This window comes from Halichoerus grypus, chromosome 10 (assembly GCF_964656455.1).
Source record: "Halichoerus grypus chromosome 10, mHalGry1.hap1.1, whole genome shotgun sequence".
In the NCBI taxonomy this organism is placed as follows: Eukaryota; Metazoa; Chordata; class Mammalia; order Carnivora; family Phocidae; genus Halichoerus; species Halichoerus grypus.
The window spans coordinates 57,950,040-57,975,503 of record NC_135721.1 but is presented as its reverse complement, the minus strand read 5'-3'; the positions used below and the strand labels follow the sequence as shown (position 1 = coordinate 57,975,503).

The 25,464-nt window shown below is 48.6% G+C and overlaps 1 protein-coding gene and 1 long non-coding RNA gene across 2 annotated transcripts in view; one reads left to right on the top strand and one right to left on the bottom strand.

Annotated features, from left to right (window-relative positions):
• LOC144379224 (uncharacterized) overlaps window positions 1-9,569 on the top strand; it is a 104,892-nt gene extending 95,323 nt beyond the window's left edge. Inside the window, exon 4 of the mRNA XM_078056499.1 lies at window positions 8,601-9,569. Coding sequence (XP_077912625.1) covers window positions 8,601-8,941 — 341 coding nt within the window. The 3' untranslated portion in view covers window positions 8,942-9,569. The remainder of the gene's footprint in view (window positions 1-8,600) is intronic.
• Window positions 9,570-12,650: 3,081 nt separating this feature from the next.
• On the bottom strand, window positions 12,651-15,284 carry LOC144379225 (uncharacterized). The gene is made up of 2 exons (XR_013441774.1): window positions 13,938-15,284; window positions 12,651-13,679 (listed from the first exon to the last, which is right to left on the bottom strand). It is a non-coding gene; the product is annotated as an uncharacterized LOC144379225 (long non-coding RNA).
• Between the last annotated feature and the right edge of the window lie 10,180 nt (window positions 15,285-25,464).

The following is a 25,464-nucleotide window of genomic DNA, read 5'->3' as shown; positions in this document are numbered from 1 at the left end:
GAGAGAGCACTAGAGAGTAAGAGCATGCAGGAGTGGGGGGCAGAGGGTGGGGGAGAAGCAGGCTCTCTGCTGAGGAGGGAGCCAGACTTGGGACTTGAGCCCAGGACCCTGGGATCATGACCTGAGCTGAGGGCAGACGCTTAACCGACTGAGCCACCCAGGCGCCCAAGGGGAGTCTTTGTTGACTCACATGCAACCCAGCAGGTGAGAAGCTGCATCAGGCTGGTAGAAGACCCCTTAAGGGCCTCTTAGAGACCTTGCCGGGTATTCCAGGTGTCAGCATTGCCTTACTCGCTGATAAAGCACCGATTGGATAGTCTGCTTCCCTGATCACCTTCCTGCGTCTGGGGCCGGGTGGGAAGCGAGCGCGCATTCCCTGCGATCTCCACCTCCCTCCCCGGGAGCAGAGGCTGGGGGCACTGCAGGACCACAGGGCATCCAGCAGGCAGCTGAGTGTGCTGTGGGGCAGTAGCCCCTGGGAGGCGGCCAGCTTCTAGAACCAGGTGCTCACAGGAGGGTGTTAGAGACAAACCGCCGACGGCCAGATGCAACATGACAAATGCCGTGTCTGACTACTGTCGGGGTGCAAGGACTCACAGGGCACTGTGGTCAACCAGAGATGGGAAGAGTCATGGGGAAGTAGGTGGGAAGTTTCCAGAGGTGTTGACACAGGAGCTGAGAGCCTTCTGAGAAGTCAGTAGCTTTGTCCCTTAAGCATAGCCTAAGGTGGGTCTTCTGTCTTGGGGTGAATAGGGTTGCATTTATAGTGCTCTTCTCTCTGACTTGTTAGCTGGGTCTTCTACCACCTGGTTCCTTCCGACTCCGTTTCCCCTCAGTCCTTCCTCCCCAGAGGCGGCACAACACATCAGAGTAGTGTATGTTTCAGTCCGAGCCGAAGGTGCCGTGTGGTTCTGAGGGACCCATTTGGGGAGGTTTGGTTGCCACAGAAGCTGTCCAGCCACTTGCCAAACATCCGGTGCAGCTGGACCACCTGGCCCGGGCCCGACAGATATACTGTCGTTTACATCCCTGGATTGTGGCCGTGAGGACTGCCGAGAGCCAGGACAAGGTCATGGTCCAGGGAGTCTCCTCGACTGAGGAAATGAAGGCCTCTCATGTGTGCAGACACTTGGGGAGTCTGATGTTTGGCACACGGGACCGGCTGTCCGTGTGATGCTACCCTCCAGGAGACTGGCCTCCAGGCCCCCCAGCAGTGCATCTGAGGCCGGTACTCTGTCTTTGCTGAGCCCAGGAGAGAATCCCCTGCAAGGAGAGAATCCCCTGGTAGAGAGCAGCCTCCTTCTGGCCTGGCCCCAAAGTGGCGGCTAGAAACCATCTCAGACCTGAGTGTCACCCACATGGGTCTGGGAAGCAGAAGGGCAGAGGTTCAGGGGACTGCTGGGATGAGGGATGAGGAAGCCATAGGGCCTAAAGGGCATCTGTCCCCCCTTTCCCTTATACCTGATGGGGAAGAAGAGTTTTTGTTCATAGATGAAACCTTCATAGCCCCAAGGCTACAGCTAAGCAAGGCATGGAATGGAGGAAGGGGTCTAACAAACGCCCTACTCACTACTGCTTTCTGGAAGCCCAAATTGCAGAGTAAACCTGTATTGGATGGTTTGGTGAACTGTCCACTGCCAGCCCCTTCCGAACGGCCCTCCAAGTCCTCGCAGTTCTTTCCAAGCAAGGAGAAGACAGCGTCGGGGTCTGCAGCTGCCCTTGGAAAGAAAGCTAGAGAAATGGCTCAGATGTTGTACAGGGTGACCATGGGAGACAGCCTGGACTCCTCACCTGACCCCTGGCAGAGCAGATCTCTCCAAGAGGATCCCCTGGATTGGGGAAGCGCTGAGGAAGTCAGGATTGAGCCTCTGACCCGTCCGGGACCCTCCACCAGCTGGCCACCGCCAGGCCACACCTTCAGGTTGGAAAGGGGAGAGTACCAAATACCAGGTTGTCCCCCAACCCCATGGCCTGCTCTGTGGGGCCGCAGGTAATCCCTCAGCAGTCCTGATCCCAAGAAAGGCGAGGACACAAGGCACAAACCCCCAGTGTTTCCTTCCCCTGCTGAGTGGTGAAGAATTCTACCACTGATGGCCTTTTCATCTCAACCCTGGTTATGGACAGCAGCACGTGGAAAGGATTGGCAACAGGGGGCTGCCATCCTGTTGTGCAGGATCGTGGAAGGGTTACTCAAGTACTGAAACCTCAAGTTGGGTTGTGGAAGTTTTGGAATTTCCAGGCTTAACCTGAATAGCAGCATGGCCCTGGGCCATTGTCTGAGAACCCATTCCCCAGTCTAGCGTAAACACAAACATAAATGCAAGAGACAAGAGTGTGGTTCAGGTGGGGGGGGGGGGGCGGGGGGGGGGAAGTCCCAAAGAGGCTTGTGAGACTAAAGCCTTATTGGTGTACTTTGTTGATAGGGGTTTCTTCTCTCCTCTCTCTGGCAGATGTCTTAGTTAAAGTGACGGTTAAGTCAGAGCACCTCAAAGAGAATTTGAGTGGGGGCTCTTTCAAAGTGTTAAAATCTGTGGTGAGAGAAACTAAGCAGGAGGTAAGTTGAGGACTGGACTAAGTACCTATGTACCCACAGACCCTTCTTGTTCTAGTGATGAGGTCAGCAGTCCCTAGTGGGGGTTCCCACCCCTGTACATTTGCATTTTCTCTTTCTTCCTCTCCCTACTCCACCCTCCTTTCCCCTCTCTACCTCCCTCCCTCTCCCTCCTCCCTTGTCTCCCTCTCCCTCCTCCCTTGTCTCCCTCTCCTGGCTTTTGGCCCTTACCCAGGTGGAAACTGTCCTCTATACCCTGACTTGCTGGTCTGCCTTCTGGCGGGGATCAGGAAACACAGCTGAGGGGCAATGGGCATGCAAGAGGGATGGCAGACTGGGGTGTAGGTGATTAGGCTCTAGTCCCAGCTGAGTCCCTAAGAAAGTTTTGGACAAAGTCCCCATTCCAAATCTGTTTTCTTAGCTTTATAAAGTCCACGAAGGTGCTAATTCTAAAAGTTTCTAACTTGCTGAGACCTAATTGACTGGGATACTACTACTATTTGCATTATTGCAGGATCTCTGAACTGGTTGTTGCGCTGTTCAAGGGAAGGACCATAGCTACTTAAATGGTACAAAGGAGCACCCATCCCACACTCCTGGTGTCCTCAGAGTTCAGATGGATACAATCTTAGGCTGTTAACAAGCATCAGTAATTGCGGTAACTCTGCTTCCCCTCAATGTTCACCCTAAGTTGACAATAGGATTCTTCCTCAAACTAATTTTCTTCCTGTAAAAAGATTTGGCATAATTTCTGTGCCTCAGTTTCCTCTTCTATAAAATAGGAATAACAGTACTTAACTTCGTAAGATTGATATGAATATTAAATGAGTTAATACAAAGAGCTTAGAACAGTTCATGGCATGTAGTATAGTCTAGCAAGTATTAATGGTTATGAGACATTGCTTAGAGGGCTATAAATTATCATGCACCTTCCGGAAAACAGGGTAACAGACATATCAAGAGCTCAAAACAAATGGGTCTCAGGCCCACATATCCCACTTCTAGAAATCCCAGAAAGAGAACTTGGACAACTCATATACCATTATATTTATCACAGGATTATTATAATAAAAGTTAGAAATATGAGTAATGAACAAGATCAAATAAATTATGGTACCCTCTACTTGACTCCTTTCTAGCCATTAAAAGACTATGACAATACAAATTTCTGAAAATATACGAACCTGTATGCATATAGCATAACTCCATGTGGAAATAGGCTATGTGTGTGGGCTACGTAGCATTGTGGGTTTTCCTTTTTCTTTCGAAAAGAAGGAGATCTGTGGCAAATGCTACAGATAGACAAAGAGTAGGAAAATAAGATAATAAGTTTCTCTCCTTTTTCAGGAAGACTTGACTTTAATGATAATTGTCAGTTAGCAGTTCTTTTCTGGAACTAGTGGCCTTTAACTTCTGTTTGTTTATTTATTTATTTATAATGTTCAGTTAGCCACCATATGGTACATCATTACTTTTTTTTTTTTAAGATTTTATTTATTTATTTGACACAGAGAGACACAGCGAGAGAGGGAACGCAAGCAGGGGGAGTGGGAGAGGGAGAAGCAGGCTTCCCGCTGAGCAGGGAGCCCGATGCGGGGCTCCATCCCAGGACCCCGGGATCATGACCTGAGCCGAAGGCAGACGCTTAACGACTGAGCCACCCAGGCGCCCCACATCATTAGTTTTTGATGTAGCGTTCAATGATTCATTAGTTGCGTATAACACCCAGTGCTCATCCTTCATTTAACTTCTGTTCTTAAAATTTATTCAGAAAAAGACACTCCATTAGAGATAAGCAACAGGGGCGCCTGGGTGGCTTAGTCATTAATTGTCTGCCTTCGGCTCATGTCATGATCCCAGGGTCCTGGGATTGAGCCCCGCATCAGGCTCCCTGCTCAGCGGGAAGCCTGCTTCTCCCTCTCCCACTCCCCCTGCTTGTGTTCCCTCTCTTGCTGTGTCTCTGTCAAACAAATAAATAAAATCTTAAAAAAAAAAAAAAAAAAAGATAAGCAACAGCTATCTACCTAGGGCTGTGGTGCGCCAGACCTTTTTTCCTTTTTTTGGAGTGGGGATAACACTCCCTGTGTTTTGGGGCTGAAGGCAGCCTCCATAATCAGTTGGTAGGAATGTGTTGAATGTTGACCAGCTGTAATAAGAGCAAAGGTGGTCTCGTACGATCTCTGCTTTTGCTTACAGATCTTAGGAGAAAAGGACTACTATTAATCCCAAAATGATGAGGGTGGGCTGACTGGAATGGAAAAGTACATGTTCTGGAGGTTTAGTTGTTTATTCAAGATGTGTTAATATGTGGTTGTTCCATTTTTTGGGTGGGGAAGCCTAATTCATTTATATATAGTCCACATACCTGAAATAAAGTTGACACAACTTTCCCTTGCCTTGTAAATGGAGAACAATTTGGCAAATTACAACAAACTAGAGCAGCTAACATCCTAAGAAGAATGTGATTAAAAACCACCTCCTCAGGCTAAATTTTCATGTGAGAGAGAAACTTTTTTTTTTTTTTAAGATTTTATTTATTTGTTAGAGCACAAGAGAGCGTGAGCTGGGGGAGAGGCAGAGGGAGAGGGAGAAGCAGATGCAGAGGGATAGGCAGACTCCCTGCCGAGCAGAGAGCCCAACGTGGGGCTCTATCCCAGGACCCTGAGATCATGACCCAAGCTGAAGGCAGATGCTTAACCGACTGAGCCACCCAGGCATCCCAAGAGAGAAAATTTTATACAGACAAGAACTAAGACTTGTTACTTCATAGAAAAGACCAGAATTTGGATAAGAAACTAAATTAATGAATTCGACCATCTATGATACAGTTTTGTAACTAAATTGTCTAATCGTACTCTCTTCAAAAACTAATATTTCTCTACCACAATATCTGGATTGTGTTTTCTTTTCTTCCCTTCCAAAACATTCCTAGAAAAGATGCTGTGAACATCATATACATTTTCTGGTTACACTTAAGATCTCAAGCAGTGAGTGTGCCTGATTCTCTGTCTTACCAGCTAAGGACCCTCATCAAGGATGCTCTAGGAACCCATAAGGTGGAGGAAAGAGGCCCCTTTCTTGAAGGTATGTGTGGATCTCTTGGCTGCTGGTGGCAGTCGGTATTTACTATGCTTGGAAGATTAGGCATGATTCAGCCAGGATTGAGTAAATAGGAAAAGTCCCCTGGTGCTAGTCCATGTCATTTCCCATGGAGATCAGGCCCCTTCTCAGTCTTCATCATGGAAAATTTATGCTTGCCTCCCAGTCCAAGGAAGTGTTGGCTATTAGTTCATCTATTTATGTCCTATTTTATTACACTCCCACTATGGATCAGGCATTGTCCTAGGTACTCGGGGTTCAATAGTGAACCTAAAAGACTAATTCCTTCCCAGTGGGCTTTACACCCTAGCCAGGATATAGAGTAGATTAGTTGATAAGTTGGTATGTTCTATTGGGAAATGCGGTCATTATAGTAGTTAAAAGGTGGTAAGGGAAAGCCTTGTTGAGAAGACACCTGAGAGAGAGCCATGCTGCTAGCCAGCAGGGTGAGGAGGCCTCCAGATGGTGTTGAGGCCCCGAGGCAGGGCTGTGCCTGATGTGTTCAAGGAACAGCATGAGACCGGCAAGAGTGGGAAAAGGCAGAAGATGAGTCTTTGGAATAGTCTGGAGGATAGTACAGCAGAAGGGACCAGAGAGTGAGACTAACCAGAGTAGTCTATTCTTCTATTTTTAGATGTGAACGAGTGTGAAATTGGCCTGGAGTTCTGTGATAATGGAGCAGAATGTGTGAACAGATTTGGCTCTTACTAATGTCGCTGCCAAAAGGAGTATGAAGACCATACCCCACGCAGCCTGACATGCTGTGTGTGCACACTCCTCACAAAGGCATTGGATGCCCAGATGCCCTCTCGTTTGTGTGCCTATGAGCTGCGGGGATCTCCTGAGATCTGTACCATCCTCAGGTCAGGGTCGAGCTCTCAATCTGATGCCTCCAGTCACCAACACCAAAGCAAACATTCCCGGAAGGAGACAAAGTCCAGAAACTGTTCTAGAACTTCGAACACGGTATAAAACCATTTCCTATAAGAATCTTCATTGCGCTGATTTTTCTTTTGCAAACTTTAGCTTCGGAGCACTTCCATAAGGATGCCATTCCTGACTCTGATCAAAGTAGGTGTGTAGAATTTACCTTGAACATCTGGTTGTTTCCCCAAGGCTCTGTCTGTCATGCCCTTGTTTTTAGACGTTTTATTACCAAAGATGAAACTGGGCAGGGATTTGCATGGGTTTGAGTGAGCTTCTTCTGAGCAGGTTTGGCATAGAGCAGTTGATAATGAACTAGCTGATGCCCTTAGCTTTTTAAAGGAATTATTGCTGGTGATGGTAATTCACTGGTACAGTTACCTGTGAAATAATATAAACTACCTGGTGCCACCACAGTCAGATCAATAGACAAGATTTCTCTTTCTCATCTTGCTGTGTGACCTTGGTGCTCATGTCTTGAACACCCCTATGAAACAAAGGGTTCAACTAGACACCAAAGGTTTTGTCTAGCTCTTTGAATATTAGATGTTGAAATTCCAGCAAAGATGCTATTGGACTCTGAGAGCAGGTGGGAGACCTTGCAATGCTGTTTGCATAGTTCTTTGGGTTTTTATGGGTGTGTGTTTCTTAGTTTTTATATTTCAAAGGAAGATTGAGTTGGGCACAAAATACAGGCTCAGTATGTATTAACTGAATATCTTATGACTAGGAATCTACTTGTGACCGACAATATGTAATTTTTCCATGTTTTTTCACTTCCTGCACCCTCCAAGTGTCCAGATAAGACAATGTCTTAGTCCATTTGGTCTGCTCTTACAGAATACTATAGACTGGGTGGCTTATAGACAACAGAAATTGTTCTGGAGGCTGGAAGTCCAAGATCAAGGCTCCAACAAATTCGGTGTCTGGTGAGAATCTGCTTCCTGGTTCTTAAATGGCCTTCTTGCTCTGTTTTCACACAGTAGAAGGGGGCAAGGGTGTCCCTTGGGCCTCTTTTATAAGGATACTAATCCCATTCATGAGAGCTCAACCCTCATGACCTAATCACCTCCCAAAATTTCCACCTCCTAATACCATCACCTAGAGGGTTAGGATGTCAATATATGAATTTGGAGAGGACATAAACATTCAGTCCGTTACCTGCAGTGACAAGAGTTAAGTTGAAATAAGTTCTGTGAGGCAGCCATCTTGAAGTTTCAGAAATCTTGCGTCTGTGGATTTTGCTCTAAAGATAGTTTCTAGATGGTATGCAAACTAGTTATAGTTCTTTGGATCTATAGTAAGTTACATGATGATAGAATACATTTTGGAATACAACTGGCTCTTGTGCTTGGTGAATGGTCTCAAATTTAACGGTTTCTTTTTTTAAATTTTTTTAAGATTTTATTTATTTATTTGACAGAGAGAGACACAGCGAGAGAGGGAACACAAGCAGGGGGAGTGGGAGAGGGAGAAGCAGGCTTCCCGCCGAGCAGGGAGCCTGATGCGGGGCTCGATCCCAGGACCCTGGGACAATGACCTGAGCTGAAGGCAGACGCTTAACGACTGAGCCACCCAGGCGCCCCTAATGGTTTCTGTCTTTTTAAAAATAGACAAAATTAATTTCTGATATACCCAAGATGGAAGACTTTTAGTCATTAGCTCATAGGCAATTTAGAATCCACATTGCAAAAGGATGTGGGACATTTTTCGAAGTTAACTCCGTGTGTACGAATGGGGGTTCTTGAGGGAGCTATACAGCCAGAGTTGGTAACAAGTCTTTACATTATCAGGGTCGTTCATTTTGTTCCAAGTCTGGCTTTGGCTTTGATAAAATATTAGCAGTCAGTTCATTTGTTTATTCTCTCAAAAAATAAGTACCTACTAATGTGCCAGGCAATATGCTAGGGATAGGGGATAAGAGTATATAAATCTCTGAAGGTGCTTTTGAGAGTCCCTTTGGTAATGGAATATAAGCCTGTCATTTGGTTCTCTTTTTTAAAAAAAATGTTTCTTTGTATTTCAGAAGTTGAGTTATCCTTAAATTACCTGGACCTGCTGGCTGGAGTTGCTGTGTTCACTGCAGTCTTGCTCATGTTGGCTATTGGCCTCATGTGGCTCTTGACTAGAACCTACATTAAGAAGGAAAATTCTCTGGGTCATAATGTGGCACCACAGGAGTGCCTGCCTATAGCACCTGCTTTTGACCTGATGGACCTCTGCAGACACCTTCCCTTCAACCCCTCCCAGCCTAAGTCCCATGCCAAGGTTCCAGATGGTGCTCAAGGCAAGAATGTTCCTCAAAACAGGGAAGTGCAGGTGTGGGTGGAGCAATCAGAGAAGCTCTGGGGTAGCTGCTACCTCTAGAAAGGAGGGTGGGAGGAGAATTGTCCTTTGGAGTTAAAACCTCACTGTGCCATCAAATCACACACTTGTGAATTTAGGAAGAATTGCCTTGAATCTGATCCTGCCTGTCACTTCTGTTCTCTATGATCCCGCTGTGTTGGGGTTCCTGACTCTCCCTGGGGAGAAGGCATGTGTGTGGTGGTGGTGGGGGAGGGTCTTGCCTCAGGACTCAGCCTATAATCCCAGCCAAGGGCTGAGGTAGACTTCTGATGACGCAGACGCTTCAGCTGATGAGTGTGGTCCACAGGAGGCGTCCAGCGGAGCAGGAAGCTCATGGTACCAACTTACAAAGTTGAATGAGTTTATCAATGGACAGACTAGGGAACTGTTAACATGGTCTAGAAAACTCAACCTCAGCACTTTTCTCCCTCTTTAGGGAGAAACTCCCCTAAAAGTAGAGGGTAAGAATTCTTGATTCTTTTTCCTTCATACTTGGTTGTATTTTATTGGATTAGGAATTTATTGTTATGGAGACATTCTGCCTTCTGTTCTGTTTCGACCACCACATGTGCCAGGTGGTTATTGGAGCCCTATAGCTTGACCTCAAATAAAAAGAAACTCTTTTGTATATTAAAAGAAATACAACTTTGTGGATTATCTTTTTTAAATCTACCACTAGTGTTTGGCTCTTAATCTTTTAAAAAATGAGGTGGTCACCATTTGTTTTAAAGGCTCCCAGACCACGGAGCACCTAGGTGGCTCAGTCGGTTAAGCATCTGCCTTCGGCTCAGGTCATGATCCCGGGGTCCTGGGATCGGGCCCTGCATCGGGCTCCCTGCTCAGCGAGGAGTCTGCTTGTCCCTCTCCCTTTTCTCCTCCCCCTGCCTGTGCTCTCTCTCTCTCTCTCTTTCTGTCAAATAAATAAATAAAATCTAAAAAAAAAAAAAAAAAAAGGTTTCCAGACCTAATTCCGATGCTGGAGTTCCCCATACACAACACAAAGCAATTCTTAGGCACCCTAGGGTATCAGAGAATTGGGTGAATTCTGACACTACCTATCTGGAGATGCCATCAGATTCCATAGGTTCAGTCCTACAGACTGTCCCCCACACCCCAGGATGTGACCTGTTCTTCTGACCAACTGGCTACAGATTGGAGGTTCCAGTGACCTCCTTCTTGGTTTGATTGATTTGCTAGACCTGCTCACAGAACTCAGGGAAATGTCTTATTTACATTTGCCAGTTTATTAAAGATGTGATAAAGAATACAAATCAACAGCCAGATGAAGAGTTACATAGGGCCAGGCCCTGAACAAAGGAGCTTCTGTCCTCATGGGGCTTGGGGTCTGGCTTGGTGGCATGTGGGAGCATTCTGGTTTCCCAAGTGTGGAAGCTCTCCAAAAAGGACCAAAAGCTGTCCCCTTAGATTTTTATAGAGGCTCCATCACACCATCATAATTGACGAGGTCATTGGGCTTTGGCTGATTCAACCTCTAGCCCCTTTTCCCTCCCGGGGGGTGGTGGGGAGAGTGGGGATGGGAGGTAGGATGGATAGTTCTAACTCCCTAATCACATCGTTCATCCTCCTGGCAACCAACTGACCCCTGCCCTGGGGTGGGGTCTGAAAGTTACCTCATTAATAACAAGACTCCCATTTTACCTTTATGTCCCTGAAGCATTTTTAGGAACTGTGGATGAAGACCAAATACACCTGAGAGATGTATTTTGGTCATCTGAATGACAAAAATATATTACTTATAAGTCATTATATTGTACATTCCTCAGCTCTTTTGTCTATACTTGGCATTTTGTGGGGGAGACATTGGAGAGGATGCAAGAAGTCTTAAATATGGTTCCTGCCCTCACTACACTTGCTTTGGCTTGTTAGCTGCATGGAGCTCAGGAGGAGATGGGCAGGATGAGGTGCGGGGCCCTTCTGAGAGGAGGAAGGTCTCCACTGCTCCAGCTGGACTTACCTGGCTATGGGGGTGGGCTGCAGCAGGTCCTAGGCCTGCCTTGTAGAAAGTTGAGGCATGAGAGCCGGGGTACTGTTGCATGAATGGGGCTACGTAAGGCAGATACCGGCTTCCACGCGGGGCCCCAGCCAAGGTGGGAGATGAAAGTATGCGGCTTTGTTCTCATTCTGCCCCAGAGTGTAAAGGAGGGCACCAGTACAGCCGGGGCGCGGGCTGGTGGAGCAGGACCCTGCCGACTAGGATGACCCGAAGGAGTGCTGGCCGCTGTTGCTTGGCCTTCTGTCACACTCTACGGTTTGAAATCTTTTTTTTATGAGCCCCTTTTAAAATGCAAATACTCCTAAGAGGTGTGAACCCACATCAACCTATGTACTTGGGGCTGCACCTTCTTTTTTAGTAAGTTTTACTGAGGTATAATTTACAAACTCTAAAATTCACCTGTTATAACTGAGCTATGCAACCGTCATCACAATCCAATTTTACAACACTCTCGTCGCCCCAAAAAGATCCCTTCTGCATATATTGTAGTCATTCTCCCTTTCCACCTTCAGTCCCAAGCAACCACTAACCTTTCCAGTTCTGTGGGTTTACCTCTTGAGATTTCATATAAATGGAATTGTATAATTTGTGGTCTTTTGTGTCTGCTTTCACTTAGTATAATGTTTTTGAGGTTCATCCATATTGTAGCAGGTCAGTAATCTACCTTTTTATTGCTGAATAATATTTCATTGTATTTACCACATTTTCATTCACTGCTGGTGAACATGTGAGTCATTTACAGGTTTTGGCTATTATGAATAATGCAGCTGTGAACATTTGCATACATGTCTTTGGACATGAATGTTCACTTACCTTTTTTTTAAAGATTTTATTTATTTATTTATTTGACAGAGAGCACAAGTAGGCAGATCAGGCAGAGGCAGAGGGAGAAGCAGGCTCCCTGCTGAGCAGGGAGCCCAATGCGGGGCTCGATCCCAGGACCCTGGGATCATGACCCGAGCCGAAGGCAGCCCCTTACCTAGCTGAGCCACCCAGGTGCCCCACCTTTTTTTTTTTTTTTTCTCTAAGAGAGGGAGAGCACACAGGAGCAGGGTGGGGTTGCAGAGAGAGGGAGAGAGAGAGAATCTTAGGCAGGTTCCATGCCCAACATGAGCCCAATACGGGGCTCGATCTCATGACCAGGAGATCATGACCTGAGCAGAAACCAAGAGTTGGATGTTGAGTGGAAGCGACTGAGCCACCTAGGCACCCCATAAATGTTCACTTATCTTGGATAGATTCCTGGGAGTGAAATTACTGGGTCATATGGTAATTTTTGTTTAACTTTTAAAAAATCTGCCCAATTATTTTCCGAAGTGGTCACACCATTTTGCCATCCCACCATCACTGTATGAGGATTCCAGTTTTCCCACATCCTTGCCAAAGCTTGTTAGTGTCTTCTATTATCGCCACCCTAGTGGGTGTGAAGTGGTATCTCCTTGTGGTTTTAACGATTCCTGCCCTTCCTAATGCTACGGATAGAGCATCTTTTCATGTGCTTTTTAGTCATTCATTTCTTTTCTGTGGTGAAATGTCTCTTTGGCCGTTGCTTCTTAAAATCCCAAGAAAGGGAGATTATAAATTTCCCCAGGGGTAGAGTAGGGGTCTTTGTTTTTTTAACTGCCTGATCTCAACTGCCTAACACAAGAGTTGAGAGTAGAAGGCCATGTGCTAGTTTCTGACAGCCGCTGTAACCAATTATTACAAACCTCATGGTTTAAAACAACACACATTTATTCTCTTACAGTTCTGGAAATCAGAAGTCTGAAATCAATTTCACCGGGTCAAAATCAAGGTATCAATAGAGCCTCCAGGGGAGCATCCATTTACTTGCCTTTTCCAGTTTTTAGAGCTGCATTCTTTGGCCTCTGGCCCCTTACCCATCTTCAAAGTAAGCAGTAGCCTTTTAAATCCCCTCCCTCCCCCCTGTTCCTTTGTAATACCGTTTTCTTTCTCTCCTGTAGTAAAAATCTCTCTCTCCCTCTTGTAAGGACGCTTGTGATTACATTTAAGACTCACCTGAATAATCCAGGATTATCTCCCCATCTCAACCCCCTTAATTTAATCACACTTGCAAAATCCCTTTTGCCATTTAAAGTAACATTCACAGGTTCCAAGGATTAGGGCCTGGATATCTTTAGGGGCCGGTATTCAGCCCCCCAGTCAGTAACCACCACTGCTTCACAGGCGCATGCCCTGGAGTTGGCGGCTCCCGAGGAAAACCTGACCAGGGAAGCCTTTGGAAGCGCAGGTAGGCCCTGGAGGGATATCAGAGCTACTGCTATGACAGACCTCTTGCTTTTTTCTTCTTACTCATCTCCTTCTCGAACTTTTGAAGAGTTGACAGCATTTTAGAGCTGAGAAGGGCTGAGGCAGCCAGCACTGCTACTAGAGGGTGTGGGGGACAGAATTCGAACTCGGGGCTTCTGATGCCCAGGTCTCCCCCCACCCCACCGCCCCGTCCCCTAGCCCTCCGGGGGTGGGGGTGGGGCTGTGGCCAGCCGGACAGCTCAGCCCCCTCCCAGGTCGCCGGCACAGTCAGGGCGGCAGCCGCGCTGCGTCCTCGCGTGCGGCCAGCAGGGGGCAGCATCCCCCGCGCAAACGGTCGCCAGGCTGCCGACGCCGAGAGATGGGACTCCGCGCCCCTCGGCGTTTCTTCCAACCACCTTCGGTTCTGTTCGCGTCGCTGCGTCCCCGTCTGAACCGCACGGCCCTCTGTGTCGCTGGCCCGCCTGGCTTCTAAGCCTAGAGAAGGCAGAGAACCGTTTTGGGGCGTGGCAGCCAGTGAGTGGCCGGCGGGAGGGCTGCGAAGGAAGGGGCTTCCTCCCCACCTGGGCCCGGAGGAAGGGCGCCCCTGCCTGGAGGCTGGGGGAAGGGAGGGTGTGCGCCTGGGTGTGGTGGTGCCGCGGGGAACAAAGGCAGGAGGGTCCGAGGCGTCAGTGTGCCCCGAAAGCTCCGAGAAGGACGTCCTGATAGCTAGCTCCGGGCTGTTAGATTTCTCACCGAGCACGTCAGATTCCGGGCAAGTGTGGTTCCGAAGTCCCGAGGGTTCCAGGTGGCAGAGCTGCCATCTCTTATTGCCTGTCTCTTCTGCTGTAGCTGTCCTCTGGGCTGCGAAGTGGTAGCTCATTGTGGTTTTAATGAGATAGGTGGGGGTGTGGATGGGCTGCCGGGATGCCCAGGGCTGAGCTAGCCCCGTGGGAACTTCTTAGCCCCGGGGCGCAGTAGGAGGCTGCTGTAAGCTTTTGCTGCTAGGCTCTGAGCCAAGCTTGTGATTAAGGCCTTAATCTTATTGGCTTCTCTCCCATTTATTTGTGGCCTTACCTGAGGGCTTGCTCCCCAGCAGCCTCCGGCTGATCAGGGCTTTGCCACTGCTAAGGAGCTAAGACCTTCATTTCTTGCACCAGCATTTTCCCTCTGGCTTATTTCTCTAACCTCTTCGAAGACAGATTAGAGCCCAGATCTTGTGTCAGAAAAAGACCTGGATGTTAGATCTGACTTCGGCGCTTGCTAGTGTGAGAGGCTGGGGAAATTTCCTCACACCTTTCTGTCTCTGTTCTCCTCTGTTAAATGGGGATGCTAACAGAACTTACTGCATAGGGCTATTGTGAGGAATCAGTTAGTACTTGTAAGATGCTAAGGTTAGAACCCAAGGCTTTTAAAACCCCATCTCTTGGTCTGGGCATCCCAGGAGGGCATCCAGGCCGGCTGATAGGTGAAGTTAATTATGTGTATGGAGGCCTGGTGAGCACACATTGTAGGATAGGAAATATAGCCTGGCCAAGCTGGTGGAGCAATATGCAGCAGGGTAGGCCCGCATGGGATAAGACCATCATGCTTTGGTGCAGCTCAGAGATCCTCCATCTCCAGTAGTTCACCCTGCTCATGAGGGGGCAACCTCAGTTATTGCAGGAACCAGAGCACCTGGGTTCAGTCCCAGCCCAAGATGGACCAGCTGTGTGGCCTTGGGCAAGTGACTTCACCTCTGTGGGGATTGGTTTCCTCATCTGCAAAATGGGTATAACCTAACCTCCTGTCTTGACACGTCATAAAGATCAAGAGGTAATGTGTGTGCTGCTGCTAAGCCAGCCATGTGGCCCTCAGCAGCCTGGCACAGATGATGAACACTTGGATAGTGAGACTAAGGCCAGAAGATGTTTAGAGTAGAGAACCCAGGATAAGTTGGGCCTTTTGGAGAGGTTTTTCCAACTGCTGGTCAACATGCTCATGTCTGCAGCAAACTTGGGTCCAGGATGGTGCTGTTAGGGCTCCTGGAATATTTGTGAGCATGATCGCTGACCCAAAGAGTCCCTTTCAAGAGGCATCTTCAGACACTGCCAACATGGAATCCTGCAGAGAGTTTGAGGAGAAACTAAGTTCTGGTTTTGAAGTAAACAACCTTAGTTTTTAAGGAAAATGCACAACCTGTTATGAATAAAGCTGCTATGAACATTCAGGTACAACTTTATACAACTTCACTTCTCTCAGATGAATATCTAGGGATGTAACTTTGAAGCCCTGTAGAATTTCTGATTGAAAATTGTGAGCTAGTTGAAGCTTTGTTTCCCTCATGAGAGAGGTCTCAATCAGATGTGACAGTAGGGAGGATGCCCCAGGTATGGTTGGGAGTCAGTGGGTGGTTTTTGTGAATAATGACCTATCTGTGTGTTGGGGGATGGGAGCTAGGGCACACTGGCTCTTTAGGACATCTACAGCTGTGGAGAGGCAGGGCCTCGGCATGACCCCGCAGCAGCCCCTTATTGTATATCACTGAAATCTGTATCACTTTGGGCTTCAGGGGCTTTGGGAACTTCCTTGTTGTTCCCATTGGTTGAAGGTAAGTTACTCAGAATTTAGAAGCCTTATCCTGCCGATTGCCCTTGGGTCATAGACACGTGGCATTCAGGAGGTGCCCATGTTTCTGCTTCCTGACTAGTTCTCTTGACCAAGTCACTATGTGGAATAAAAACATTCTCATTGAGTTCATTTTCCAGCCCTGTCACAACGAGGGACTTCTGTAAGCAGTCAACCAGGGCTAACACTTCATTTCCACAAACAATGCCAGAACTGCTTTACACCCTAACAAACCTACAAAACAAACTGTACTGCTTAATTGAATTTTCATGTGGTCTGCATAAACTCCTAACCAGAGGGGAAAAGAGAATGTTCACAGTCAGCTCCAATGTCACTGTAACATTATTTTAAAAATGTCGTCTTGCCATAAACATTTTTCAGTACTAGATTTTTTTATTTTTATTTATTATTTTTTTTGATCAGCCTTTTCCATATGGGCTGCAGCTACCCCTCTCCAGTCTCACTGACTCTAGGCACTACCACTAGCTTGCAGAACTCTGTGTCCTGAAGCCTCCCTCGCTGCTGGGGGCCACGTCACACCCAGATGTGACTAGGTTTTGCCTTCCACCAGCACTGCTACATCAAGGTTCTTAATTGTCTCTGTCTTTTGTGGGAGAAATGAGTCCTTAGAGTCAAAGGACACTCCCTTATTCTTAGGTCATTCTTCTAACATAATTATAAGCTGTGTGTGCAATTGTGTGACTTTGTGCGTCTTTCTCTATTTTATTATTTTTTTAAAAGATTTAGCTTAGAGATAGAGAGCTCAAACAAGTGGGGGAAGGGACAGAGGGAGAAAATCTCCCTGCTGAGTGCAGGGCCCTATCTCACCACCCATGAGATCATGACCTGAGCTGAAACCAAGAGTCAGACACTTAATCGACTGAGCCACCCAGGCATCCCTGCCTCATTCAATTCTATTTTCAATTTGCTAAACACCTGCTAAAGCTCTCTGGGGGAAAAAATGGGACAGTCCCGACTTCCAGCTGGTGTTGGAGATGGGCACTAAAATGACTAGCCAAGTTGTAGAAGAGGAAGCAGGTAATTATGGCTGGGGGTGTGCAGACAGCTTTATCGAGGAAGAAGCCCTTGAAAGATGGAGCTTTGAGGGCAGACTGAGATTCAAAGCTATCCATTGGTGAGTATGTGATTTCCCACAAAGGAACTGGGTCCTGGGGTCTCTGGCTAGCCCCTCGGACTCCTGTAGACCTATAGGTCTCCTCAATTTGTTGATTTCCTGGAGTCTGGGAAAACACAAAGTGCATTCAGGATTCAGGCCCTGAACTCTGCTCTCTGGTATACAAATATGTTCAAATGAGCTTTGGTCTGGCTGGGATTTGACGTGGCCAGAGAAGGGGGGAGATGGAGGTGAGCATGACCTCTGACACCTGAAGAAACAGCAGAGTGTGCCCTCATCTGGAGGTTCTGCCACTTCAGCTCCCCCAAGCTTGACCGCAGGTGCTGGTTCCCTGGAGGCAGGTGGCCTGCTTGGCCACCCTGCCTGGTCAGTGGGAGAAGCCCAGCCTCTTCTGCTGGCCTATCCTACACTAACAGGTAGGGAGCACCTGGAAAATGTGGCCTCCTCTCTAGTTGGCCCAAGGAAACTGGCTTGCTCAGGGAAATGCTGTCACAGAACCCAGAGGTGACCAAGTGCACTCGTAGTTGAAGTGGGGCCCAGGGCTGAGAATGGCCCAGAGTTCCTTGGAGGTGCTTGTTACAAGGCATGTCCCTGAGTCTACTTCCAGGCCCCCTGTACCCCATCTCTGGGATGGGCCTGAGATCTATTTTCACAATTTCTCTGGGTGATTCAGATGGAAAATCTCTGAGCCCGCCCTCCTTTGGCATCCAGTGAGTGGACTGGAGTCTGACAGGTGAAGGGATTGGAATAGACGCTCTGGGTGAGCTAGGAAGAGACCCCAAGACCACTCCTAGTCCAGTGCTTGTCACCACACTCAGCACCGTTGGTTTTCACCTCCACTGTCCTCTCACTGTGAAGACCTGGGGTCCAGGTCCTGGGCATTTGGCCTGGGTAGCCAGGTCAGTGGGCTGACAGTTGCTGTAAGAGCAAAGAACCCAGGAGCTGGAAACTGGAAGTCTGAAACTGGCTCCCGAAGGCTATTTCTGTGTTTTCAGCCTGTGGTTTCCTTATGAACCATCCCCTCTGCCATTCAGCCCCAGTCCTCCCACATGTCCAGCTCCCTGCCCTCAGTCCTGGCCCCAGCCCTATGTGCATGCACATCTTCATAATCACCCGCACCGTGCTGCGGTCCCCCTTCTGCCCCCTGCATCAAAAAGTGAGCAAAGATGGGGCAACTGGGTGGCTCAGTCGGTTAGGCATCCAACTTTTGATTTCAGCTCAGATCATGATCTCAGGGTCGTGAGATCGAGCCCTGCATCGGCCTCTGTGCTCAGCGAGGAGTCTGCTTGTCCCTCTACCTCCCCCACGGCCCCTTTCCAGCCTCAAATAAATAAATAAATAAATAAATGATAAAATCTTTTAAAAAGTGAACAAAGATAAATGAAGAACATGTTGGCACAGGGAAGGCCCTGAAATTGGCATTCTAAGACCTGAGTTGCAGCTCCATGTGAACTTAAGCAAGTCCCTGACTTTCTCCCCAGCCTGTACAAGACATTATTTAATATGTTTGTCCCTCTGGCTTCTTCTTCTATCTTAGTTACTCACCCACCACCCAGAAAAGACAGGACAGACAAACCAACCCTTCCCACTGCACCAAGGGGACCCTGGTTTTGCTCACAATTGTATTCCCAGTAGCTCGCACTGGGGTGCCACATAGAAGGTGATCAGTAAATATTTGTTGTATTATGGACAGATGTGGACTTAGAGGCACAGTGTTGTCCTCTATCAAGGGGGTAAAACAGGGACCCTCGTGAAATACAAAATCCCCTTTAGACCCACATCACAGTAATAGCTGCTGCAGGCGAAAATCCATGGGTGGGTATAAACTCCGTGGTCAGGAATCAGAGGAGAAAAAGGATGTTTGCATAGTCTCCAAGTGTCTCCCCCAAGGTACTTATGAATTGTGAAGAGAGAAAGAGGAACTTTACCATGGAGGAACCTGACAGGTACCACCTTCATCAAGGGCTCAAGGTTAACGTGACCTGGAAGTTGACAAATCGGCATCATGAACCCCCTCGTATGGTGCTCTGAGAAGGACACAGCGTCGCTTCTGGGGTATTCTTGCCACAAGCACATAACCTCAACCATGCATGAGAAAAACATCAGATCAACCCAGATTAAGAGACTTTCTACATAATAGCTAAACAGCACCCATCAAAAAAGGCAAGGTCACAGAAAACGATGAAAAATTAAGGAACTGTTTACAGATTGGATAACAAGAAGACCCAATAACTAAATTTGGGATCCTTGACCAGAAAGACGGCATTAGGGAGAAAAAAATACAATTGTACTATGGTTGTATAAGATGTTAACATTAGCGGAAGCTAGGTGAGGGGTACACAGAGCTCTCTGTACTATTTTTACAACTTTTCTGTAAGTCTAAAGTTTGCTTTTTTTTTTTTAAGTGATTGAGGGTCTTCTGAGGAATAAATAAGATGATGCATAGATGGTGCTTAGCACTGTTGGCACAGTGCTCAAAAAGTTTTAACCTCTATTATTGTTGTTGGGTTTGGCAAGTACTAAGGATGGCAGGTAGAGAAAACGGCAATCCACTTTTCAAAGCAGGAGGATTAGCCTGAGCAGAGACCTAAACGTACATGGAACATTTGGGAGACATACGCAAACCAGACAGACCAAAGCAGAAGGCTAATAGCGAAGTACTGGGAAATGAGACAGGAAAAGCCTCAAATGCCAAACTGGAGAACCAACTTCAGCTACAGAAAAGGCAGTAAGAGGTACCTATGTAACGAAGTAGCAGTATGACCTAAGAAGTTCCTGCATTTCAGAAAGGCCCACCCTCTCCCCTGTGGAGCTAATCTGTCATTAACAAAGGACGAAGGGTCCAACAGAGAGGGGGAACCTTCTGAGGAGTTTGCTAAGTTTGGAATGTAAAGGTCTGTACCAGTGGGGAGAGTGAAGGAAAATCAATTTGGGCAGCAGAGGGTGGGAGGCCCAGGGGGCTGCAGTTGGTGCTCTGGAGTGGGGGGGCAGTGAAAGCAGGTGGAACCTCTCAGGGGCCCCAGGAAGCTGCACATCCTGAGGGGAAATCCAAACTGAGCTTGTTTGCTGCTGCTTGGTCCCAGACGCCGAAAGGCAGCAGGGAAAGAAAGGATGCTGGGAAGCCATCCAGGAACATTCAGTGTCTGCTGGGAAGTCAAACCAAATGCAATAGGAATGTGACTTGCTGTGTTCAGAGAGGTGGGAGGCCTGGCAGCTTGGTCACACGAGGAGACTGAAAACGAGGCTCCAGTTCAAGCTCACTGTAACAGGTGAGCGGGATCAGTCCTGTCCAGAACTTCCCGAGACACCTGGAGGGGCAGCCCCCCCATCCTCCCTGAGCTGGCACAGGTGGCCCTGGAGCCCTCAGGAAGCAGCCAGTTTGAGGGCTCAGCATTCGAGGCAGAGTGGGCTAACTAGAGGACCTGGGGTAACAGCCTAACAGGGGCTCCCTACTCTAAGTACAGTCGAGGGGCTTTGTTCGAGGCCCTCCCGTCTTGTCCCGAGAGGAAGGGCTCCAGCAGTGCGCAGTTAAAGCAAATGGGATCTGAATGTGACTTGCTATGTCTGGTTGAAGGTGTGGGTGGTTCAGGGGCTCAGCTGCATGTGGGAACCATGGAGAGCATCTAGCTAGTGCTTTCGATGCTGGATGCACACTAGAATCACCTGGGGACTCCTTTTGAAAACCCCAAGCCAGGGCCTCAGCCCCTAGATGTTCCAGTTTAATAGATTCCAGGTGAGAATCAGGAATAGGTAGGTTTAGGACAGTAGTTTCATTTTTCTAACTTTTTACTCAGAAAAATAGTCCAGTAAACAGAATAATCTCCCCCCTCCATTAGCCCCTCGTCCCATTGAAACAATGTATAAGTCTTGGCCAGTTTTGGGATAGCACTATGTCCGCTGACTCCCCCAACACCTGGCTCCCCGGGTTACTTGGAAGCAATCTCGGAAATCACAAGCTCATGATCACGGCATCCCCAGGTAGTTCCCATGTGCAGACAGAGTTGAGACCCATGGACCTAGTCTAAGGCTTTCATTGTACAGATAAGCAAACTGAACTGTGGCCCACAGAGGAGAAAGGACTTAGAAAAGTCCCACAGAAGGTCCCTTCCCACTTTAACATTCTATGGACGCATGAACTTGGATGCACCATAGAGACTTCTGGAGTATTCTTGTCAAAACACTTCTGAGAAGCCTCACCCTGGTGCCAAGCCAAGGACTCCCAAAGGCAGAACAGGCCTCTGCCCCAGGTGCCAACTGATGTTCTTCTGGTTCCTGGCAGAGTTCTGTCTCACTTTGCTCTGCTTAGTCTCATTGCAAGGCTGCTCATTAATGGCCCTGCTTGGAGCCTCTTAAGCTCTCAGCCCTGTGGTTGAAATTCAGTGGTTCTCTTTCCTGCCTGCAGGACCAGGTGGGGCTGTGATGACTCAGGGCTGGGAGAGTGGGGGAGTTTCTGTCCCACTGGGTTCCCCCAGCTCCGGAGGCATGGAGGCCACGCGTCCCTGGAGCCTCCCACCCCCCAAGGGCCAGGCAGCAGGGCCTCGGGCAGCCAGCAAGTTTCAGCGGGGCCTGGTGACCGGTGTCTGCCTGCTGCTGGGCTTTCACATGCCATGTCTGCTGTCTTTTCTAGTCAGAGAGCAGGTGCTCATTGTGAAAACAGGTGTTTGTGACTTGGGACCTCTGAGAGGAACCGAATTCTCAGCACCGTGTGGTCGGCTGGGTCTGGTCTGAAGGCTTGGGGTTGCGGGTGTTTAACCGCAGCCTCAGAGCTGGGGACACCTGGGCTTGCAGCGGCTTTGGTCAATGTGTAAGGGCTAGAGTTATTTCCTTCCCTGCCATTATGACAGTTCCTTTCCACTTCATCCCCGGCCAGGATGGATCCCAGGTCTGGTGTTCTTCCACGCGATTCTGTGAAGACAGCCGGCCCCACCGCCTCCCTGCTCTTAAAGAAGCTGCTGCGGGGGCTGAGGCTGCGCGGGGTGGAGGTGATGGGTGTGCTAGCACTTCACACCAGCTCCTGCCCTGCCAGGGTTTCCGGGACGGATGGAAGAACCCCTCAGATGGAAGAATCATTTGACACTTAATCAAAAGTCCAAAGGACTGTCACTTGTCACCTCAAAAAACCAGTGGCTTTCCATAGAACTACAAGTGGGGCCCTGACTTAGGCTGTTCCTGGGTCTGTCACCACCGTGTTTAATCTCTAGATTTCTGGGTAGAACTGGTGTGTAGGTGTGTGTGGGTGTTGGGGGTGGACGGTTGTCAGAGTGCAGACTGTTCATCCCAGACACTCCTGTGAACACGGGTGAGCTAAAGAGGAAAATCTGGGGCGCCTGGGTGGCTCAGCCATTAAGCGTCTGCCTTCGGCTCAGGTCATGATCCCAGGGTCCTGGGATCGAGCCCCGCATGGGGCTCCCTGCTCAGCGGGAAGCCTGCTTCTCCCTCTCCCACTCCCCCTGCTTGTGTTCCCTCTCTCGCTGTGTCTCTCTCTGTCAAAGAAATAAATAAAATCTTAAAAAAAAAAATAAAGAGTAACATCTTCCAGCCCAGCTGATGAGGCGGAACAGGCATGTACACACGGGAGAGATCCAAAGATGCTCCTAGTCCCGTGTGCCAGCAAATCTGACCTCAAGGACAGAGCTCACTGCTACAGAGCTGAACAAAGGGGCCATCAGAGGTGGGAGGGGACTTGCGGAGGGAGGACAGGGGAGTCTGACGGAGCAAACAGGACAGGAGGCAACCTAGGAGCCCCACACCCCATCCCTGGATGTGGACCATGGGGTCAGCCAGAGCAGGCAGCCATCTCTTTTACCTTTGTCAAGGCAGCCCTGGAGGGCCAAGCCAAAGAACACCTTTATTGTTTCAGAAAATGTACAATTGTACTTTGTTATGTCAGGCACACTTAATTTTTAATTTGCGTATGCTATAAGGCAACTTTTATTTATTTATTTTAAAGATTTTGAGAGAGAGAGAGAAAGCACCGGGGGGAGGGCAGAGGCAGAGGGAGAAGCAGGCTCTCCGCTGAGCAGGGAGCCCGACGAGGGGCTCCATCCCAGGACCCTGAGATCATGACCTGAGCAGAAGGCAGACACTTAATCAGCTGAGCCACCCAGATGCCCCCAGGCAACTTTTAATATACAAGAGTGAACTTCCATAAATTGGCTAGTGGCATATTCCAGCCTCAGGCTAGGCCCAGTAGAAGGGGTTGGGCTTGTAGAGACTGCTAAGCTCTTCTTCCCTCAAAATGGGCCCAGAGTTGGGTGATGTGGTGAGCAAGGCTGGGCGGTCACCTGGCCCTGTCCCACATGTGATCTGGGGAAGTGAGAACTTTGCTAGGGCTTTTATCTTCATTATCAAACCGCACGGGCTAATTTACCTTCTTGCTTAGGTCCTTTCCAGTTCATTCCTTCCTTCCCTCCCTCTCTCCCTCCTTCCTACCCACCTTTCTCCCTTCCCTCCTTCTTTCCTTCTTTCTCTAAAAATCCAGAGATTGAATTGCTCTGAAATATGGAAACATTCAATGGTGTTGCCAAATTAGGATTTCTTCTCATTTTCAGAGCTCTTTCTAAGGAATTTTATTTCAAGAAAACAAAAATTAAAGGTGATGGTTATTCAGTCTGCCTGTTGCCTGTTACCAGGTGATGGGAGGCAAATCACTTTTGGAGACTCTCCAGCTGTTCTGCTGAGTGTAGTTGAGGTCAGGGAGACAGAAGGAAGTGGCACATTCCTGGCTCCTGAGAATAACAAAATGCACAAGGAGGCCCAGGTGGATTTTCTGTTGGCTGACACCTCATGGTCTCTGGGAAGAGGCGGTGTCTGTTGCCCTAGGAGCAGGCTGTCTCCTGGCTGTCGGCCACCCAGCCAGCCTGGGTCCTGCTGACTGGTGGCAAGTCTGTCTCAAGGTGTCCTATCTCTTTCCTGTCCCCTGCCCTTGAGAAAGCCCGTCCCTAGCCCAGCCCTAGGACCTCCGCCTTTGTATCCTGATGTTCTCAGTGCCTTGAATATACTCTTCCAGAGTGTGTCCTCTCCTTTCCCTCCCTGGTCCCTAAAACAAGGTCACCTTGTGGGTGGCTCCTTCTCCCTGGTCTCTGAGCTCTAGGAAGATGCCCCTAGAGTGGGTTTGTTTCCCTTTGGCACAATTAGATCTTATTAGTCACATTCTCTCACCACACTGACCACCTCTGGGTGGGGGAACACCTTTTCTCTCTGCTCTGAGCACTTCCCTCCCTGCTTCTCTACCCCCAGGATTTCATTCCAAGGCCCTGAGACCTCTCTCCCAGCTTACCAGATTCTGGAGCTGGCTCTGGAGAGATGGACATTTAAATTGCTGCAAAGACATCAACCAAATCTTCAATGAGGTTCTGACCTGAGTCCTGAAATCTAAGTGTTCCCATGCAGAGTCCTCACTTTCTGCTTCCTAAATCCCCCCGCCTGCTCTGGCTGCCCTTAGAGGGATAACCCCCCGGGCAGACTGACCCATAGCCTGTGGATCGCAAGTGAGTCCGGGTCTGTGGAGGAACAGTTTCATGGGCACAGCAGCCTTTGGCTGGGTGACAACCAGGCCGACCCCTCTTGGCCAGAGGCCCAGCCCACAGGGTCCTCGGTGACTTCACCGTGGCTGGCCCACCATTGGGGGGCGGGTCCACTTGAGCTTCCTGCACAGTTCCACTAATCCCTCCCGCACATTGTGCTCTCCTGGCAAGACCACAGCCCCTCACAAGGAGCTGTCCCAGAAGTTTCCTGGGAGGAAAATTCCGTTTTCTTCATTATCGCTTATTCCCCATAAATGGCTCATGGGCAAAAGAGACCAGGGTAATGTGATTTTTCTCTGAGGAAGAACACGGCAACCAAGACCCCTATTTAAGTAAACCTCTCCCATCTTGAGGCCTTCTTACCGTGGCCTGTCTTGAGAATAGCAACTTTGGAGCAAGCAAAAGCTGTTTGTAAACCTGAGACGCAGGTCCGCTTCCGGAAGCTGAAAGCTGCTGCTTCTCAAAAGGAGGCCACACCACGGCAACGTGAGCATGAGTCCAGAGCAACGGACAACTAACTCAGCCTCTCAGGATGCAGGGTCTGGGCTGTGGGGTCCCATGCAGAGCAGTCCCGTGATCTTGGGCTGGCCCAAGGGCAATCACCAAGGCATCAGCCTTTATTGGGCTCTAAATGCATGCAAAGGAGTTGGCTATGAGGGTAGAGAAGCTAAAGTGTCTTGTCCACTTCCTTGGAAGCTTGGAGGCCAGTTGGGGAAATAAGACCAACACAGAGATAGGTGGAGAACTACCAACTGACTCAGTGACCTTGGACGATTTAAATCCATCTATAAGTTGGGGATAATATTAGTGAAAGCCACAGCTGGACCAACCAGATGATGTTCACAGGAGTTCAGAAAAGGGCATGTACCTGTGGGCTGGAGTCATTAGAGAAGGCTTCCTGGGTTGGGAGCTCCTTGCAGGTAGGTCCTATGAGTTTCATCTTCATATCCCCATCCCCAGCCTACTCCCTGAAATTCAATAGGTGTTCAATAAAGGCACTCTGAATGAATGGAGA